Source organism: Podarcis raffonei, chromosome 8, assembly GCF_027172205.1.
Source record: "Podarcis raffonei isolate rPodRaf1 chromosome 8, rPodRaf1.pri, whole genome shotgun sequence".
In the NCBI taxonomy this organism is placed as follows: Eukaryota; Metazoa; Chordata; class Lepidosauria; order Squamata; family Lacertidae; genus Podarcis; species Podarcis raffonei.
The window spans coordinates 36724840-36743125 of record NC_070609.1 but is presented as its reverse complement, the minus strand read 5'-3'; the positions used below and the strand labels follow the sequence as shown (position 1 = coordinate 36743125).

Sequence of the window (18286 nt, the reverse complement as noted above, 5' to 3'; positions counted from 1 at the left end):
TAGCCTAGTGTTCCAGCCTCTCAAGATCATTTTGAATTTTGATTCTATCTTTTAAAGTGAGAGCTATAATTAGTCTCAGTCTCATGCCATCTGCAAATCTTGATAAACACCCCCTGAACCAAAGTAATTTATAAAGGTGTTTAACAGCCCAGGAACACAGCCCTGACAATTGAGACCTCTTTCTTGGTAGATAGAGCAATCAATGAACACCCGTTGGATATGGTCGCTCAACCAGCTGTGGATCCATTCAACAACAATTATAATCCAGCCCACATTTTACCATCTTGTCAACAAAGGTACCACATGAGTTTTTGTCAAAAGTTTTTCTGGATTAAAAAGAAAAGGAGATACAGTTTGTCTGGCATGACTTGGGGAGGGAGATTCCCTTTTTATTCACAGTTGATGGAGACACAAGGAAAACAAGTAAAAACCTGCAGACTCTTTTTTATTAAATTCTCCCATTTCATCTGTACAGAAAAAAATGCACATTATGTTCAGAATCTCCGTTAACAATTCAAAATTACACAGCATGAACATGTAAAAAGAAAGAACAGCCAAGATTTTGTACATAGAAAGGAAAAACAATTTACAAAAAAAAACCACCTTTGTTAATGTTACATTTTTTAAAAGGACTAAGGGTCAGCCAACATTAGCTGTATCATCTACCAATTTACTGTCTCTCCAAAGGGCTGGTTTTGCAAGCTGCAGGAGGGGCACTGAATACGAACCCTTTTATGCCACCCTGAGTTGTTCTGTGCACCTGCATTTTGCTTCTCTCAAACACAAAACACGCCTATTCTTCAATCAAACACCACTTATATTGAGTTCCAAAGCATACCTGAAGGGAAATTGCAGCCTGCCTCTGACGCATTTCCAAGAACCTTGAGATAAGTCATTTAATTCTCTTTGCGCCAGCTAGGGAGCCTCTGGATGGAGGAGTCTGCAAGTGTCGGATGGAGAAGCAGTGCACCTGATGTTCAGAATCTACACAGAAATGGAACCAATTATCATGCTGGTCACAGCTGTCCAGAAGGACTAGCAATATGATAACAGGTGTCAGCACAAGCCGGGGGCCAGGACAGTGCTGGTACCATATGCTGGATGGCACCACTTCCTAAAGACAGTTCCCTCCACCCAGCACTCTTCCAGTTTGTTAGTATTAATGCTCTGGATGCACCTGTAGTGTGTATGTAGGAAGAATGTAACTTATCAATCCAGTTGTACAAACTATGAAGCGGAAAAGGATGTGTGATCCTTCAGTTTTCCAATTCAACAAGTTCCTTAGCTTACTTTGGGACAAGAGAATACCCTAGGCTACATCTAAGAGCCACCACTAAAAGCCTAGAAATCCCTGCTCCTTAGGCTCCACCAGGGCTTTTCTGTAGGAACTCTAATCCTGTTATGCATAGAGCAGTGCCCAACCCGCGTACTTCCATCTCCAATGCATCAAAACAGGGGACCTTCCTTGAGATGAGAGCCAAGAGAACAGCATCAGCACAGCTTTAGATGAGACACAAGGAAGGAGAAGCAGCAGCAGCAGCACAGAGTCCAGAAGCTGGAGGAACTCGTGTTACAAGACAGTCGAGGCCACAGTGGTGAAGACAGCAAGTACTACAAGTTCAATCAGGGAACCTTATAGGGAAGAAGCAGAAAAACAAGCTCCCAATTCCTAAGTACTTTTCCAACATTCAAACTGCAGCACAGCCCCTTCCATCTTCCTCAAGCAGTTCCACGTATTCTGAGGAGGAAGTGGCAAGCACAACACTTGCAATACAATGCCACTTTAGATGAAGGATCATTTTTGTAAACAGTCGTCTCTCAAATAAGCTGCAAAGCAGGAATACTTAGCTGTCAGACTGAAACTGACAGGGTCTGAGGAGACTGCATGGAGGCTTAGGTGATGCCGAGACAGAGACCTGCAGTGCTTGGAACTCAAGAGACTGCTACTCGTCTCTTTTTAAAACAATGGCTCGCTCAAGGTCACTGAGAGAATGGAGTGACTGGCTGGCTAATAGCTTTGGCAGTCTGTCTCTTCCCAGGCAACTAGTCCCCTTACGTGCATCTCGCACAAGCTCCTCCTCTTCGGTAGCATCACTATATGCCTGCAAAAACCACTGCTGCTGATTATGGGAATTTACTCAGGAGAGCATTTTTCTTTCATTAACCAATGGGGCACTCACACTAGGATCGAGGGAAGGCATTGTAGTTGGCTGAAGGGAAGCAATGTAAGAATAATACGTTGTGCATCTTATTTGAATGCATGTGCTAGCCAGGATGGTGGGGGCATCCTCTCCTTTCACAGCATTTGCTGCAGGGTCACCATATGCAAGTACCAGTTTCTTCCCAACATTGTGTAGGATTCGGAAGATGATATGACCAAGGTTATTCCTTGCCTCCTACAGTATGAATGGCAGCTCTAATCACCCTGCAATTAATCTGCTGGCTGCCTCTCTTGCAAGTGACTTGAGTTGCCCTGGGAGCATCCTCCACCATCGCCACCCCATTTCAGAGTCAAGGTGGATTCCTTAGGATAAAGAAGTCTATGCCTTGTCTCAGAGTTAAAACACAGAATAACACAATACTGAAGGGCATCCAGGTGTGGTTGAAAGGGAGGGGGAGGGAATAGAGGCTTTGGAATGCACTGAGCATGCACTAGTTGGGGAACTATGGCACACACCCCTTTCCAATGTCACCATTCATAGATTCAGTAATATCAGAAGCAGGGGAAGGAAATCAAATCTAGTGGCCACAGTCCAAAAAAACCCTTCAGTACACACAGGCTTGCCCATTGATCTCTGATTTCCCTAATCATCTCTCCTTAATTTTGGAGGCCTGAAACAGTCAGTGGGCCTCAGGGGTGGGGTGAGATTCTTGCACAAGCTTTTCCAGTTTGCCATCCTCAGGAATACAAAGCCACATTCTGAACGACTTGCTTTCCAGTAGGATGAAAAATAAAGGTTTCCTAAAGCTAAAAACTTTTGTGCCTTTTACCAACACTTCAAGAGCAGCAGAAAATATTCACAGTAGTGGTATGGCTGAGTGTCCACATCATCATTAAGATCAGCTGGTCCCATTGCCAAAAGCCCCTCGCTTTTGTGACGTTAATGCAGAATGCTGAGAAGTTGACATCTGACTGAGCAGTTGCAGCAAAGCAGGAAAAGGGGCAGGGAGGGGAAGAAGATGTTGCACTCAAGCCTTGAGTCGGGCAGACTCATGATTTAGCCCTCTAAAGCATACAGGCAACCATGTCTAACAGGCTGATAGATATCCTTGTATACACAAGGAGCCTGCACATGCGTATTTCCTCTTCTTCGAGTTCCTCCCTGTACTCTCCAATCAACAGACAAGGAGCACACTCCTGCTCATTGCAAACAGGTACTGTGGTACTGTTACTAAAAGCATCACTTCAGCAAAGATACCTCTCCCATCCAACTCTCAGAAAGCTATCCCCCCTCCCCTCCCCTGTCCTTGCTTAGTGTAGGGAGCCCTGCCAGCTTCCCCACTTCCCAAATGGCTGGTGATCTCTTTAGATGGATTCTTGACAGCAGAAAAGTCTTACACCCTCCCTGACAGTTCAGGGAAGAAACTTCAGTAATTTGTAAGTAAGAACCCTATGGGTCTAACCCCTTTGGGAAGGACCCAAATCCTCGTTTTCTTCCAAAACCACAGCCTTACTACCCAAGACCACAGCTCCACCGTAGCTTGTCCAAAGGCTTCCCTTGAGATACAGAATGGTATTGCAGGGGGTGCCTGTAAGACCACTGAAGTTTCTTTAATCTGGTCAATATTTTATTAACCCCAAAGATTGGAGTGCGGGTGGAGAAGTATGGAAGGCATTGCCTTTTGGCAAAAACGGAGGAACAAGCCACAAAAAGAAAAAACGAAGTACAACAGAATACAGTAACAAAAGCACAAAAACAGTAGAGATGATGACGGGCCTCTGGAGGCAACTCTTGCTGACTGATTATGTGCTGGAGATGCTTGTTCCAGGGTGAGCCAGATGTCCAAAGCAAGGCCAGCTGTGAATGGTGGGTGATGTCCTTTCCCCTCGGTCCTCCTGCCTAAGCCAAGGAGCACAAACACTTCCACACCAAGACCTACTGTCCAACACTATGTCTGGAACAGATCTTTAAAAATTTGCTTTAAAAACCTCTTGAGCTGCAGGTTGTCAGTCTGTCTGGGGAGTGAAGGCAGTTCCGACAGTATGAGAAAGAGAGAAAGAGAAAGAGAAAAACTTGTCTACAGGCAGGCAAACAACAGTCGCTAACGACAGGGTAACGAAGCTGCTGGCTGGACCGCCAAGGCTGCACGTGCCAACTCGTTCCGAGGGTGGAGAAGCCATGGACGAGATGGGACACTCAGCTGGCACGGGCTGCTGTTCTAATCTGTTTGTACTCTCCGGAGAGGTGGGAGGGGAGACTATACAGAGGAGGGCTGTACAAACTGGGCAACGGGCAGGCAGGCAGGCCTTCTTTCCTTCCTTCTTCCCTTTGACTACCAAGGCAGGCTCTACCTGTCCTTCAGCTCTCGTGTCACTCGCTTCGTGATACGCCCACACATCAGGCCAATCAGGAACAGGATGCAGATGCCCACACTGATCACTGAGAGGATGTAGTTCTTGGATGGAGAGGTCATCACTTGCATGGCAAGATCAGAAAAGCCTTCCGCTGGGGCAACCTGGCAGGCAAGGAGGAAGAAGAGTCAGCTCCCAAACCAATCATAACAGATATCTACAATGTACAGATGAAATTTAGGGGTCAGTGCTTCAAACAAATCTTCTCTAAAACCACCTGATTTGTTACAACCCTGTATAGACCAGAATAGGGTTGCAGGACCATAAACTGGGCTAGGCCGTTTGTCCATGTTATGCTGGTGTTCTGCCAGCTCCTTCTCTCATAGGTGCTTACCTGAACCTTCTTTTCTTCTTCACGGGCTTAAGAAATTTAAAATATATATTAAACAGCTTGTAAATTCTTTCAAATAAAAATAAACGAACAAAGTAGGGCAGAGAGACGGCATTTTCAGTAGTGACACCTGGGTGAAGAAACACACCTAAAGAAGATCACCTGGCACCAGCTTTGTGATCTTCTCAGAGCCAGGTGAAGACCTTTCTATTCACCTAGGGGCCTTTGAAATAACTTGTTTTATGGACTAGTCTTCTTGGCTGTAAAAACTGTGGTTTGTGTTTTTAGTTTAAGTTTTAGTTTATCACTTTATATTGTACCTTAATTGTGCTTGTTTTGGGCATCAATCAAAGATTTTGTGTAATGGGGTAGCTTTATTAATTCCATTAATAAATGATTTTTTAAAAGTATCTGGTCCTATCCCTCCCTCACATGGTATTGAACACAAAATGATCAACAGCTGTGAAGTAGCAAGAGGAGTCCTACGCTCCTTATATCCTTTCAACTGCAAGCTTTTCCCTTGAGATTCAGGATGTTCTTTCTGTAACCAATCTCTCCTCAGCAGAGTGTGCAAACACAAGCCAGGGTATGTGCAGCAAGGTCTCTGGAGAGGAGGAGTGGGGATTCCCCACTAGGGTGCTACATGCTTGTCCAACAGCAGGATGGTATTGCCTTCCAAATTTCTCTCTCTCTCCCCCCATTTCAGAGGCCAGGAGCTCAGATATCAAGAGATGGGGCCCTGCTCTGTAACAGCAACTGTTACATTTTGTGCTGCACTTGCCCTGGCAAGGATAGCTTTCTACAGATGGAATTTAGAATTGCACAGAAGTGGTGAGGAGCCATGCTCGACATGCATATTAAGGCTCTCCATGCCGGTAACTCAGACTCGCTTCCAAGGCCAATCTAGCATATTGTGTCAAGGATTGTCATTACGGTAGCGGCATTCCATCATGTGTTCACGGCCTTCAGCACCAACACATCATCATGCTGGAACCTTCCATCTGTTCCAATTCCCTCCTATCCCCAACAATCCCTAGGCACCCAGAAGAGGTCTTCCTGGAGGAATAAAGTGAGCAGCTTTGCTCACCTTGGCAGCGTAGCTCCACATTTCAATCCGGTCGTTAAGGCGCTTCTTACACTCAGGCTGCAACCTCACACGCTTGTCCTCCAGGGCCTCCATCAGACAAGACATCTCTGCAGAACAGAGGAAAGAGTGTTACAAATGATTGAAGGCACAGTTTTTCTCAGATCATCATGATCTTGATCTTCCCACCCTCTTGCTATTATGTGTTTCTCAAGGTGACAAAACAGTTAACGACCATCCCATCACACCACTTCATGGGGGGGGGAGCACTGGGGGGCTCAGAGATTTCATGGGCACCAGGCAAAATCATCAGGGGTGCATGAGGGCACCACATTGGTGACCCCAGTGTTTAACATATTTTTTATATATTTTTAGAAAATACGTATTGCTTAGAAAGGATTTTACTCATTAATCTAAACAATGATGATGAAAGCTGTATGAAAGTTCCTCTGTTTTCGCCCCAAGTATATTGATTTTTACCACTGGTGGGGGGATTCTATCCACTAGTCCTTCACATCTCTAGGAAGTGTACAAATCTATCCTAAGCACGTTGTTTAGAGTGCAATTGTGCCTAGACTTGTTCAATACCAAGGGCAGGAACAGAAGATTAAAAACGATTGACTCTGTGGAAGTAGCACCACTGGTGGCAGAGATGCTTCCTGGGCTTCCTAGCAAGCTGTAAGACTTACGTCGCCCTCTTCCTGGTGGGATGGCAGCACAGTGGTGCTTGATGTCAAGGGCACAGGCCGTATGAAGGACAGGGTCAACAAAGATATCAGCTTTACTCTCCTTCAACATGTTAAGCACCTCCTAGAAGGACAGAAATTTGCAATGCACCCTCAATATAATAATTTGCATATTTCATCTTAACTTGCTCATCCTCCTGCTGCTTCATTATACTTGGAATACTTAAACCCTGCTTTATAGCCCTGAGCAGTTCTCAAATAAAGTAAGATTATTATTTTTTGCAGTGTGGAAGACTCCAGTTGCTTTCAAATGGAGCACATTTATAGTAGTCTACTCAAAGTTATGAAGGCATTTATGACTGTTGCCGGGTCAGAATTTGAAAGGGATGTGCTGAAGTGTGGCAACAGAAAAATGCAAAGGGGAAGGAATGGATGCCTCCCTTTGGCTGACTGAATTGTACTGAGGAGCAGTGACAGAGGGGAAAGCAAATCACAATTAGCCCTAGGAATCCTTGGAACATCCAAGCTAGGGAACAAAGCTGTAGTGCCAAAGAAGTTCCGAAGTGAGGAGAATGCCAACAGATTGAGCTGTACACAATCTAGCATTCTCCCCCTTGCCATTAGCACAGAAGCACACCTAGTTCTTTACCTTCTTGCACATGTCTGCTTTGATCTTTAGCAGATTCACTTTCAGGCATTCTTCCACTTGTCCTGTCTGCTCCTGGGCTGCTGCTTCCTCGGCGCACAAGCTAGAAATCTTTCAAAACATAAAATACATTAGGTTATAGTACCACAGGCCAACAAATTATCCTCCTTTTAGAGGGAGATAGAACAAATTTATGTGACAAAAAGGTCCAAAACATGGAATCTGGCAAAGGGAAACAAATGCAACCTTACTTTCCGGTTCAGTACATGTTATCCCTTTATTACGGAGAAAAGGCTTACAGTGTAACATAGCCCAGAGGATTAGCAACATTATCCAGAGGTCCTCTATTGTGGATGTTGCCTAAGACCAAGGCTGGAAGCTATTCCCTGACTTAACCTAAATTCCAGCTGGCAGAGCCTGGAACCATTTCTAGAAATGAGCAGAAGTGACAAGCAGTACCTACTCTCCACCCTGCAAGAGCAGGATTCTATGCTTCTATTATATAGCCTTTGCTCGGCAAGGCAATACTATTAGGGGCCGTCTACTCCTGCTTTTAAGCTTCCTGTTCCTTTCCAAATTCATGGGAGGCTTGCTGTCAAAGAGGTCCTTAAATATCAGTTACGATGAAACAAGGGAGTCTCCCACACACTATTCCTCATAGCATGAAAAGGACCAAGGGGAGGAACTTTACATATCAACTTAACTCTGGGCAGGATGATTCCATATGAAATACGAATGATTTTTGTGTAAGATGATAAGCTGGATTCCCACTATGCTTTGCTCTATAAGCAGCTCTTGGAGCAAATCTATTCTCTTCAAATGGCAAATGCCACAAAAGGTGACAACCACAAGGTGATTTTAAACTACTGGAGGATTCAATCAAGATCGCCATAGTTCAAACTGTACTACCAGGAGCTCATGAGAACTTGCCAACATATATAGTGTGAAGGAGGATTGAATTTGAAAGCTCCTACCTCTTCTGAGCAGTGCATCTGCAACTGAGGATCTAACCGGTAATCAAGAGCGGATTCCTCGATAATCACTCGGATCTGATCTTCACAGTCGGGAGAGAGACGCTGTTTAGGGGTGAGAACAAGAACAGTCATGCCACTGGAGAAGAACCAACATTTACATGTTCCGCAGAGCCTTACCTGCTACCCAGATGAATGAAGTATAGTTACTGGTTCCCACACCTTCACCTGTGCTCTTGCATAGACTGTGCACATACTGAAACATCAATCCTGCTTGAATCCAGACTTTACCAGTGTTAAAGAAAGGCATCCCCTGCCATTAGACAAATGGCTCAGGCAAATGATTTTCAGTGTAATGAAAGGGCAGAAAACTGCTAGTGATTTAATTTATCATTGTATATTTCCTGCCTGGGAGAGAGGAAGAAGTACTTGTAGGATTTTCTGCCTGGTGTCAAAATAAGTGTTGGCCTTGGGTATTATGACCAGGGGCTGGGGGAGAGATTTTATATTCTGCCTACTGCAGCATTATGTATTGGACCAGCCCTTGTTAAGTGAAACTGTCCAGCCTCCTAGCCAAAGTTGTCCAGCCTATCTGCTTCTCAGATAAACCATAACGCTCTGGAACTATTGCAACCTGGATACCCTAGCACTATTTGCCAAGTAAATGTATAAGGAAAAGAGGTGCCTGCGGGAATCTACACGTATCAGAAACCACAACCAATTAATTACAACTCACTTGTGCACATCTAGGTGTTTAGAGACACATAGCTTCCCTTCATTTATTTCTGCTGCAGCCTAGGCCCATTAATGATGAACGCATTTCTACTGCAGTTAAAATATGAAGTGGTTCTCCATAGGGGAAGGAGCTAGAGATGGGCTGAGATATGGGTTCACCAGCACTGTGGAAACAAGTCAGCAATGGGGAAACCCCTGCCTCAGACCTGTGCTTATACAGAATCATTAATGCACATTCAGCACAAATCTTAACTACTAACCATTAACCACTAATCTTAACTAACTTGAGCGATCATGTAATTTTGGTGCATTTTTTAGCACTAAAAAATCTCTTAAAGTCAATATTTGACAGCAAAAGGGAGCTTCGTATATGGCTTTTTTCTATAGGGAGAATTCTTCATATGGGAAAATATCATAGGAGGCAGCACTTAGACAAAACCTGCAATTCAATTCAAGATGCAAGAATACAGCAAGCCAAAGCAATCTGATCAAAGAGGGTAATTATGTGTTACATTCACCACACCAGAAGAAGCCCCATGCAAGTGAGCCTCTGACAGCTGGGAATTCTGAATGCTTCCAGGGAGATAAGGGAGAGATAAGTCCTCCTTCATTGTTTACCTATGCTCATATTCTGTCTCCTAATATCCCTTAATATATTCATGAGGGAAAAGAGCAGGGCCATCTAGCTGATAAAGAGTTAAGATAAGCAGAGGAAGGCTACCAGCAGCTCAACGATCACCTCTGCTTTCTGTCTGCAGGTCCAAGAAGAAGCCTTCTCAACTCTCAGGGGCTGCTTTACACATCACTCCTTTTAACATAATGATTGCAGCTCTTAGGCTGATCAGTGACACCAGATGGATTACGAAAAATTCACTGTTCCATAAAATTAGCTAATAACATAATGAATTGTGCGATTTCAATATAGTTACAACTTTTTCCAAATATAAGTGGTTAACTTTTAGGACTTGATAAAATTAATGTTAAACACTCTATTACTTAAAACATTAAACCGTGTATGGAACTGCATGTTTTCAATTGCCCCATCATAAAATGTTTTATTAAGTGGGTTTTATTTATTTTTCTCTCCTAATCAACATTCATTTCAAATGCTTGGTTGCTGGAAAAATTCTTTAGATAGTTATTCAGCATGTAAAATTTACACAGCACACTTTTTAAATTTGAAGTTAAATAAACGTAACTTTTAAGTTTAGGTTGACTAAATCAGATCACTGTTACAAATTCCCAGAGAACCTGTATAACTGGGCCTAAGCTTCTGAGACCTGCCTGTATTTTAAACATGCTTGTTGACTGGTACACGCCACATAGCAGAACAAGTCCCTTTGGGGACCTTCTGGCCCTAGGTCCTTGTGAAACACATGCCCCATAAGTCACCTGGTCTGCGTATTTCAGCTTCAAGCAGGATATGACCTGCCCTTCAAGCTCAGAATCATCCTTGGCCTTGGTCAGAATGCTCTGGCAGAACTTGGGGATGTCAGCTTTGCAGGCCTTCCTGAGCACTGGATTCAGGCGGTAATCTACGAAGGAAGGAGCAAAATTAGTGATGAAGACCGGCTGCTGGAATGAGGCGCCAGCTGCAGAACTGAGCCACTTTTACTAAGCAGCCTAGCACTGGAGTTCTTTCTGTCTGAGTTGTCCGTAATGTAGCCAAATTGCAAGGCCTTGGCTCTCAGGAAACCAGCTACATACACACAAGGCTCAGCAGATGCCCACAATCCTGTGGGAGCATAGAAAAAAGGAATAAGCTGTGGAATTCAGCTTACCCGGGTCCCAGCTCTCATGGTCATGGTTGACCATTAATATGGAGATTGCTTCTGCTTCCCTCCTCCCCTAGTGCAAGCAACAAACCCTGGCTTAGTATCATTTCCACATCAGCAATGTTGTTTGTTCTGCTCAAAGGATGCAAAAGAACAAGGAAGCCAAGAACAAGCTTTAGTTTTACACTGTGGTTTGTTAGGGTCACAACAAACTACTATCTCTGATTCATACGTAACATTTAGGTATGGATTGTGGTTTGTAGGTCCTGCTTGTGATAGGGAGGGCATGCCAATGCTAAATCATTGCCAAGTGTCATGGATGAGGTGATATGAAAGTCTTCTGTGGTGGCTATCAACTGATGATGCACACAGGGTTAGGGATATCAAAATTTAAAAACAACTATCCAAACCACACTGGTTTCCAACTTTGTTTTGTTCTGCCCAGTACTGCATATAAATAGAGCTGAATGGTGAAGGCATGGGGTTGTGCAAGGAGAGGACAAATTATTTTAACACTCAAGAAAAGTTTGCCTTGGAGGGGATTATACCTACAGCAGACCTGAATAGACAAAACATTTATGCCACACAAACAAAGCAAACAAGACAGTCTAGTCTGGCAGGCTGAACTTGGGATGCTGCCAGAGCCCTCCCCACAGCCTTCCCAAAGCAGGATAAGCATGTGATCACAACTATGCACACATGTGGGGAGGAAATAAATAAATGGAGAGTGGGTTTCCTTGGCTCTCCATTTATTTATTTACCACCCGCCCACAAAGCTACAATCGTGTAAGTAAAATAAGCATAAGATGTAAGTTACCTGTATAAATAACAACTATAAAATATCATAGCATCAGCCCTTTCCTTAAAAAAGGTCAGTTCCTAAAAGCCTGTTGGAATACAAAAGTATTCACCTGCCAGCAGAAGGGCAACCAGGAAGGAGGCAGTCTAACGTCTCTAGGAAGAGAGTTCCAATGTCTGGGAGCAGTTACCAAGAAGGTCCTATCTTGTGTGCCCGGCAAACATGCCAGGAGGGTGGTGTGACTGAGTGAAGGGCCTCCCCCGAAGATCTCAGGGCCCAGGTAGGTTCGTATGGGGGAATATGGTCTTTCAGATAGCCTGGATCTAAGCTGTAAAGGGCTTTATAAGGTCATAACCAGCACTTTGAATTGTTCCTGAAAGCAGATCAGTAGCTATTGGAAATGTTTTAAAAAGGAAATCATTTGCTCCCTATATCTAGCCCTGGTCAACAGTCTGGCTGCAGCTCTTTGGGCCAGCTGAAATTTCTGAGCACATTTTAAAGGCAGCTCCACATACAGCACATTAGAGTAATCCAGATGGAATATATCAGACATTTCAGGTAATAAAGATTACAGCCCTTAAGTGCAGACCCCAGGCCCAATTCCAAGAAAAACCCCACCATTACCTGTGTTCTGTGTAATCTGGCGCTTGGTAATCATTTGCTTGCATTTGGGATCCATCATTTCACTGTTCTTGTTCTGTTTCAAACACTGCAGCATGTTCTTTGCATCTGCTTCTGGACAGAATCTCTGACAGAGGGAAAGAAAGCACCAACAAGTCAGCAAGGGGAGAGCAACCGCACTTCCCATCTTAAGCCAGGACTCTTGTTGCCTGAATGCAAAGTGCTGAAGAGGCACAAGTCAGGCATCACTGCACTTCCAGGCCAACCCAGAGGCTGCTTGGCATGGAATGAATTCTTAAAAGGTTAATACCCGTGCCCATTAATGTCAGGAGAGGTGGTGGGAACAGCACCTTTGAATCAATGTACTTTTGCAGAGAAAGTTTAGAAACACACTGAACCAAGAACAGGACAGGAAGATGGGAAAAGTGGGGCTTCGCTCAGCTATAATTCCATGTGATCCTCTTGCTGGTCTGAGTAGTTTGAAGAGAAATCAAAGAGCTGCTGCACTTCCAATAGCTTTTTTGCTGTATCCCCCTTAGTATCAGGCCTTTAGGGCATGCACCTGCCTAAAGTTCTGAGAAAGCCTGAAGTTCTACAGAAGTTACAGCAGAGGAGAGAGAAAAAGCTTGCCCCTCAACCAGGGTTTGACACTTTGCCATTTCAGTTTTACTTCTCTGATCTTTCACCAGATATGCTTGAATATCTGGTAGAAGATTAGAATATGGTTGAATATCAACTGCATATTCATAGCTAGATATTTAAAAATATATACTTGAGGGCAGGAGATGTTTTAAGATTAGAACCCTTTGAATCTTTCCAGAATGAAGAGTCAAGCTTGTACACTAAAAATGGTCAGATTTGGTTTGCACCATAGAATATTGTGAATATTAACAAATCATCCCATGCCATGCAGAAATGGCCTCTGGGTGTGTGTACAAGATGGGCCAATTCCCAATGCAATATTTTGCCTTTGCAGACAAATAAATATGGAAATCTACAAAACTGAGAAGTCTTCATGAGCAGCAGCAGGCAGAAACCCAGCTTAAATGTCCAAAAATCTTCCTACAAAAACCCATGTGGATTCCTATTTCAAGGCAATGTCAGCTACATGTACTCTTGCATGGAGAGAAAATGTTACACTGAAAGCAACATGATGTGGCCTGATTCTACCTCATCAACCAGCCACCCTTACCTTGATCATTTGCTTGCAAACACGCATGAGAGTATAATCCAATTCTGGATCCATCATCTCCGTCTCCTGGAGTTTGAAGACTTTCTGATGGCAGCGAGTGCTGAGTTGCTTCTTGTTTTCCTTAAGACACTCAATAATCTGCAGTTAAATAAATAGAACATCTCAAGGGTAACTGGACACTAGATGGCAGCATTGCTAATCTGGGAGTAAGTAAATGACTCAATGGCTTTAAAATAACAAAGCAAAGACTATGGAACAAAATAGCCAAACCCCTGCATTATTTTAAGTAGCACCTCATCTAAAACAGGAGCAATAGTGGCACTGAGGAGGTCTCGCCCACAGCACATTTTGGTTGAAGTATTCTAAGGAGGATGCTAAATTGAGGAGGGTTTAGAAGTACCAAAAAAAAATTATATTAAAAGCCAACTCATAAGATGGAAGTCACTGTGTTCACTTGGCCTGGGGGTGGGGGAAGGTTTAGTGGCTGAAAGTTCAACTCAGCGAGTAAAAGCTCTTTCTTCAACAGTCAACCTGGTAGTTTCAATGTAAACCGGCCTCCTTTGGAAGGGTGGGATATTTTGTAGCCACTGACTAAGGAAGAGCTAAAGGAAAATTGAGCCCATGGAGAAGTGCTCTGTCGTGCTGGAGAAACACTTGCCAGTGGTGCTTAGGAAGTTGATCAGCCCATCCAGTGGACTTGGCTGTGAGTCAGAGTACAAGCAAAAGGTCTGTAAATCAAAGCAGACTGAAATAGGCTTTGATGCAGAATGTATTCCGGTCAAAGCCTCTCTTGCTAGGCAGAAACATCGAGAGAGCGAGAGAGCGCACACTGAAAAGGCAGATCACCTGAGCATTGCCATAGGGGACGTTCTGGCAGTAGTCCCTGATGTCCGATTTGCAGGCCTCATGAAGGTCTGGTTCCAGGCGGATATCCTCAGTCTGCAAGATGAATCACATTGGAAAAGGATTCAGACTCAAAGGGGAGCTGGAAAGCTTCAACATCCAAAGCAAACAAATCCAATTAAAAAAAGTAAAAAGCCCATGAGAGAACCAAGTGTTTATCTTCTAACTAGGAAGCTTTCTGCAGGCAACCATCAGCACTCTTGAGGTTATATATTTATTTAATAGGCTCTCTCTACTCATTCTTCTTCACCCTCATGCTGCACAGTGGATTACAACCATAATATAAATTTATAAAGCTGTTAATAATTATAAAGCAAGCAAAACCTTTCCAAGAACACTTTAAATTCAGCAAAAGAAGCCCCACAAAACAAATACTTTAACGGTCAAAGGCCAGGATGAAAGAGATGTGTCTTCAGCTATGCGATGAAGATGCTAGAGATACTTCTGTAGGGAGGGACTTCCGCAATGTAGGGGCTGTCACAGAGAAAACCCTCTCCCAGGCTGCCAATTCCTCAACTTCTGAGGGTGGCAGAACTACCCTCTACAGGTGTGAACACCCTTGAACAGCTTTTCTCAACCTTGGGTCTCTAGATTTTGTTGGACTACAACTCACATCACTCCTAGCCAGCATGGCCAGTGGTCAGGGATGATGAGAATTGTAGTTCAAGAACATCTGAAGATCCAGGGTTGAGAAAAGCTGCCCTAGAAGGTTGACTGGGAAGAGGCAGTCTTTCAGCTATTTGAGGCCAAAGCTATGAATCAAAATATAACACACTTGTGCAATGCAGTCTTCAGTTTGGCTGCCCAGGAGAGCTCTGGAAAAAATCCCTTAAAAACACAGGGGGGGGGGGAGAGAAGGTGCTTGCAGTTCTATTGGTCCATGGGAGCTGGTTGAACAAATCCCAACAGCTGGGGCTGGCTTTGGCTCAGCAAAAACTGCCTCTTGTGGCAAGGTTCCAGGAAAAGCCAACATTTGCAAAGAAGCCTGCTATAAGCCCGATTTAGAATGTAAGAAATGGTAATTAGAGAGAAGGAAACTAGCACTGAGGGGCAGCCAAATATTTTCAAGGTAGTGCTAGCTGATGCAACCCTCCACAGAAGCCTTTGTGAAGCCTCAGAGTAACAAGAGGGCAACTTTTACCATTTCCAGCTCCTCAACACGTAGCTGCTTGCGGCACTTCATGGAGACCTGGTGCTCCTTTGCATCTCTCAGCGTGTCGTTGCGTACAATGGTGCTCAGGCAGATCACCACATCCACCCTGAAGAGGACAGAAGTGTTATAATACCAGGCTATCTTGGTGTAAAACTCTTGGGTATCACCCACTTTCTGATTAAGAGACAAAAGTTTCTCTAGCATTCAAAAGCCATGAGGCCAAATTTCTGACACACACACATACTTTTTCTTGATGTTGGGGCACAGCTTCAGGACATCCTCTTTGCAGGCCATTTTAAATTTGTAGGAGAATCTGAAATCTTTCATCTGAACCTAAAGAAAGAAAAGCAAACAGGCTCCTCTCAAGATCAGGCACAATCAGGAAGCCTTTCACAGAATATGTGCTACTGCAGCCCCAGTCAATGGCATCTCTCTGCCCTGCTTCTTGCCTTGCCACCTTTGAGCTTCAGTTCAAGTCATCCCTTCTAGTGAGGCTAAGGTTGAATGCAATTCCCATCCAAATCACTATGGGTCCAACCACATGCACCACCTGCCTCCAACTGCAAAATGAGAATGGCAGATTTGGAAGGAACGTGGTTAAAGGCACAAAGTAGTCAACATCCAGAAGCTTATTTGTGGCAAATAAGCCAAGGCAGCACTGAAAAGGGGACTATGCCATAACAGTTCAAATTCCAGCAGACAGGAAAATGCCTTTGGCCTTCCAGAGCAAAAAGGGATAACGGCTGTCTGGCTCCCAGACTCAGTCAAACTAGGGGATGCTGGAGAACCAGCCACACTCACCAGCTGGAAGTGTGTGACTCCAATTGCACACTTTTCATTCATCTCCTTCTGGTGTTTGTTCTGAATGAGGCACTCCATGAGGTCTCCTGAGTCAATCTGGTTGTCTGCCACTTCCTGAATGGGATATTGGGGGGTGGGGGTGGGACAGACAGACAGACTAATGACAACCTGTCGGGAACTAACTCCCTTCCTGGAAGTCTCTGTACCTCAGTTGAGGAAGCAACGGGACCCATGATTTAAAGCTGGAGAAGGTAATTGCACCTCTCTGGCTTACATTTGAAACCTGATTGTTAAAATGACTAGTCAGGGCCTGTTAGCCCCAGAGCTCTCAAGTTGCTTTACAGCTGCACATGCCCCCACTGGACCCAAAAATGCAACACAATCTATTAAATGCCATAAACACATTTTGCAATTTAACTACGGCTGGTATGCCAGAGATATACAAAGACTATGCAACAATAGCTGAATTCTACATACTCGCTCCTACTCTGTATAATTTATTCTGGTTTTGTGCACGATGAGCATCAATAAACTAACAATGAAAAGTCCTGCGCATGACTACTGGAAATTTTTTCACCCACCCTTTATATTCAGATATTTCAGCAGGCACCAGCTAAAGAGTTTCAAGCGAAACCAGATACCGTATTTTTTGCACCATAACACTCACTTTTTTCCTCCTAGAAAGTAAGGGGAAATGTCTGTGCGTGTTATGGAGCGAATGCCTATGGGTGGCGGGGGGAATCTGCTGCAGTCGTGAGCAGAGGATCCATGGTTCCCCTTCCTTCCCTCCTCCGTGGCTTGCTTTGAAACAGCAAAGCAGGAGAAGAGCCGCTGAGTGGGGAGGAGAGAGGGACAGAACCTGTTTGCTTTAAAGGAGCAAAGCGGGAGAGGAGAGGAGCTGCTTACACGAGTGTAAGCGGCTCCTGTCCGGTTGGCTCCTTTAAAGCAAGCAGGCTCTCTGTCCCTCTCTCCTCCCCACTCAGCTAGCTAAATAGCAGCAAAGTTTTTCGGCGAGTCGGAGAGGAGGGAGAGAAGCAGAGCCTGCTTGCTTCTCCTCTTATACCCCTCTTCTGCATTATTAACAGCATCCTTCTCCACCCACCCCACGCGTGTTCCTTGTCCCTTGAGTGCTTTTCCTTCCCTCCCCACTTAAAACGTGGTTACAAAGCATGGATCCACATGGATTCTCAGGATTTTTGTACCGGGTCACCCCAAATTCACCATCAGATCACATAGCATGTCCATGGCTACATCTTGCACCAAAAAAATCACGCACCCACTGCACTGTTGCCTGGGGCCGCAGTGGTGCAAAAACATGGTTACAAAGCATGGATCCACATGGATCCTCAGGATTTTTGCATTGGGTTACTCCAAACTCACTGTCAGATCACATGTCTGTGGCCACAACATGAACCACAAAAATCATACATCCACTGTTTCGTTTAGAATATTTTTTTTTCTTGTTTTCCTCCTCTAAAAACTATGTGCGTGTTATGGTCGTGTGCGTGTTATAGAGCGAAAAATACGGTATTTGCTTTTAGAAAATGGAAGAAGTAAAAGGCCAGAAAACTGAATTACCACTGTCCCATTCTGTGCACCCATGGAATCACAGCATACCTGCAGTCTTGCACCTGCTTGCTATGACTTTTGGGTATCCAAACCAGCACTGTAATTAAGGCTAAGTTCTGAGCAGGGAACTGGGGATGCAAGAAGGCTGGTTGTGCCCTTGAGAATTATGGACATTCCAGCAAGGTATGCTTAACATGAAGGGGGAACTACAAAGGCATGCACATGGCTATGGTCTTCCTCCCCTCAACTGATACTAATGGAGGAACTCCACACTCAATCCTTATCCAAATTAGAGCAAGTATGAGTAAGAGTTACGTACATGGCAGAAGGTCTGGATAATTGGCTCACATGCTCGCATCATCAAGGCTTCTATCTGAATATCCTACAAGAGGGAGAGAGAAAGCAATAAGTCCGCCCAAGGCCACACCCAGTTTTTCTGACAGTTCA

General features: G+C 44.3%; 1 protein-coding gene across 2 annotated transcripts in view; it reads right to left on the bottom strand.

Annotated features, from left to right (window-relative positions):
* Window positions 1-428: 428 nt before the first annotated feature.
* Window positions 429-18286, bottom strand: part of GLG1 (golgi glycoprotein 1) — a 64604-nt gene continuing 46746 nt past the window's right edge. The window contains exons 14-26 of one of the 2 annotated variants that reach the window (XM_053399266.1): window positions 18159-18221; window positions 16271-16384; window positions 15714-15802; window positions 15458-15575; window positions 14260-14352; window positions 13414-13551; window positions 12225-12348; window positions 10419-10561; window positions 8295-8396; window positions 7324-7431; window positions 6678-6798; window positions 5992-6098; window positions 429-4677 (exon numbers count right to left, since the gene is read on the bottom strand). In XM_053399266.1, the coding sequence (XP_053255241.1) occupies window positions 4510-4677; window positions 5992-6098; window positions 6678-6798; window positions 7324-7431; window positions 8295-8396; window positions 10419-10561; window positions 12225-12348; window positions 13414-13551; window positions 14260-14352; window positions 15458-15575; window positions 15714-15802; window positions 16271-16384; window positions 18159-18221 (1488 nt within the window). In that variant the 3' untranslated portion in view covers window positions 429-4509. The remainder of the gene's footprint in view (window positions 4678-5991; window positions 6099-6677; window positions 6799-7323; window positions 7432-8294; window positions 8397-10418; window positions 10562-12224; window positions 12349-13413; window positions 13552-14259; window positions 14353-15457; window positions 15576-15713; window positions 15803-16270; window positions 16385-18158; window positions 18222-18286) is intronic. The other variant, XM_053399267.1, reaches the window with a different exon arrangement.